Below are 2,895 nucleotides of genomic sequence, written 5' to 3' on the forward strand. Positions count from 1 at the left end.
TTATTTTTAAAAAGCAAAATTATCATAAATAAAACAAAATAAATTAAAATGATTTACTAATTATAAAAATTTAAATATTAAAAAGTTAATACATAAACTGTTTTCCAATATATAACGTATTTTTAATATGGACTCGTTCTAAAAAATATTTTTGACCGAGGTTATTTAAAACAATTAAAAATATTATTTGTAAAGCTTTTTTAAAACATAAATTATATAAATAATAGTTTGAAATCTAAATTTAATTTACTAAACGAATTTAATCTAAATTCTTAAATATATTCATTTGCGTTTGCTTCAATGCATAAATTGTGTTACTTTTTATTTACACACAATTAGAGGAGACAAGGATAAGTTGTCATCCTTAAGCTCTAATTAAATCTCAAAGAAAATATTCACCATACAATTTTATTAGAAAACTTCTTGATATATTTAAAACAATTGATAAAAAGTTCATTATTTAAAACTGATTATTAATTAATTTAAAAAAGTCAATTTCTAATACTTTTTTAACGGGAATGTTAAAATTCTATTGTTTAATTCAAGTATTCCTAAAAAATAACTAAATATATATAACCTAATTAAAAGGGAGTCATCTCCTGCAAAACTTAAATGTCAACTCGTCGCACTTTCTCTGATTGAATTATATATTTATCTATTTATCAATGTCGTACCGATATTATTCATATAATATACAAACAGTTTTTTATATGTCAAAATATAGTTTATAAAATTACTATTTCACAATACGTAATTAAAAAGTAATTTTTTTTTAATAATTACAAATTTCATTAGATTTTAAATTAGATTGGTATCAAATCAGTTAAGACAAAATAAGATGTTTAAATTAGGTACATAAGTAAAATAGTATTTTATTTTTAATTTAATGATCATTTGCTTTTTTTAATCAATCATTCCATTAAAGAAAATTCGTATTTTTGCGTGAATAAATAATTAATAAATTATATTTTAAATTACAATTGTTCATATATTATTAAAGTACACAATAAAAGTTCATTTTTGATCATGTTTTGAAATACGCTTGTAAGAACTTATAAAAACACTTGTTAGAATTATTCCATTAATTCAAATTTCTTTAGTTAGTATATAGTTTATTTCAAAACTGATTAATTGTTATTGATAAAATATTTTGAAATTTAAAAATTGTTAAATATTCTTTTAAAATAATAATATGTTACTCAATAAATGTAAGTTAATACTTTTTTTTATTCAAATAATCAACCAATCAATATGTGTTGATCTAAATAACATTACACGGGAGGACATAGACACTCTTGAAAAGGAATACAAAGATATGAAATTTGTCAAGCTTATGGAACATCCTTATTATATAAAATCACGCAATGAGGATAACTTTTGTCCAGTGCCTTACAGTCACTTAGTAGATTATCATGACATTTCTTATGAAGGTATAAATATAATAAATAGAAGTTTGCAGGATGTGGTTTCTAACTGTGTGACAGGGGGAAAATATAAATTGGCTTATACGATTTTTTTGAACGCTATTGAAAGTATGGTCATTACATACATGTATCGGTTCTGCGAGTTTGCAATAGAAATGAATAAAAAACATTCTGAAATATCATTTTACTTAAAAGTATTAAGTAATAGACTTGCTGAACTTATACCGATAATTAATAGAGAATGGATTTCTCCTGATCCGTATGAATGTATTTTAGATGTTTACAAAAGTCACAAATCTGAGGAATACAAATTTAATGAAGTAAACACAAATTACAGAAATGCTTTATTAATCTGCATGGAGTTAATGAAAGATAAAGTGCACTTTTTAAAAGAACCTAAAAAAGTAACAATGAATGAATTGACTGTAAATCGATTGAAACAATACCAAGATATGAGTAATCGAGTTATTAGTCGTCATTTGACTTTAAAAAGTGGTCCTACTTACAAAGATATAACTGGAGATTTATGTAAGAAAGAAAGTTTTTTTTTATTTTTCAAAATCACAAATTATACTATAATTATGTAATTGGTAAAAAAATACGTTTGAGAATCTACTCTTCAAAGTTGTCTGCTATAGTTTTTAATTAGTTTTAAAAGCGTTAAAAAAATACTTAAAATGCTTTTCAACTGAAGATTAAAATTTAACTTTTAGAAATTATTACCGATAAAAGTATTTAACAATTGTTTCTTTTTTTTTTCTGTAGATCAAACCTCTTGTACAAGCNACTGTAGATCAAACCTCTTGTGCAAGCTGTAAGGAAGAAAACACTGGTACCACTAATGAAATTTACATTTGGTCACCATGTGGACACGGCTGGTGTTGTGATTATTGTAATGACAAATTTCGTAGAGGCAAATTGTCAAAATGTCCAGTATGTTTTCAAAAGTTTATAAGTACTCAAGATCTAAATATACGAACATCTGTGTCAATAGTTACTGAAAGTATATATATTATAATTACTTATTGAAACATTAATGAAATAAAATATTAGAAGCGTTTTTAGCTTCGATGCGAAGCTGAGAAGGTATTGGTTTTACTAAGATGTGTTTTTTTTTTGTGTCTGTTACCACTTTTTCTCAGCTCACACCGAACCGATTTCTTTCAATGAAACGTCAAAAGATCACAAATCGTATCTAATCGAAGACATTACCCTTAAAAATTGAAAAAAATTCCCTCGTTCCCCGTAAATGGGGGAAACCTCCAAAAAAATTACAAATTTAAAAATGGCTAATTTCCGAAATTTTTTCAATTTTTTTACTAAAAACTGCCATAACTTTTTCAAAAATGAACATATCAATATAATTCATTTTTTTATAGATGCTTGATGCCATTACCTATCATTTGGTATATTTTTTTTTATATCTGACCTTTAACCTGCCCACAAGGGGGGATTTAAAATGACAACTTTT

The 2,895-nt window shown here is 24.5% G+C and overlaps 1 protein-coding gene across 1 annotated transcript; it reads left to right on the top strand.

Annotated features, from left to right (window-relative positions):
• Positions 1-1,104: 1,104 nt before the first annotated feature.
• Positions 1,105-2,213, top strand: LOC126909564 (uncharacterized; the record flags this gene model as incomplete). The annotated part of the gene is made up of 2 exons (XM_050691998.1): positions 1,105-1,952; positions 2,190-2,213. Coding segments are annotated over exons 1-2 (784 nt in total), but the record flags the coding sequence as incomplete, so codon positions are not given.
• Between the last annotated feature and the right edge of the window lie 682 nt (positions 2,214-2,895).

This window comes from Daktulosphaira vitifoliae, unplaced genomic scaffold (assembly GCF_025091365.1).
Source record: "Daktulosphaira vitifoliae isolate Bord-2020 unplaced genomic scaffold, ASM2509136v1 Scaffold_565, whole genome shotgun sequence".
Classification (NCBI taxonomy): domain Eukaryota; kingdom Metazoa; phylum Arthropoda; class Insecta; order Hemiptera; family Phylloxeridae; genus Daktulosphaira; species Daktulosphaira vitifoliae.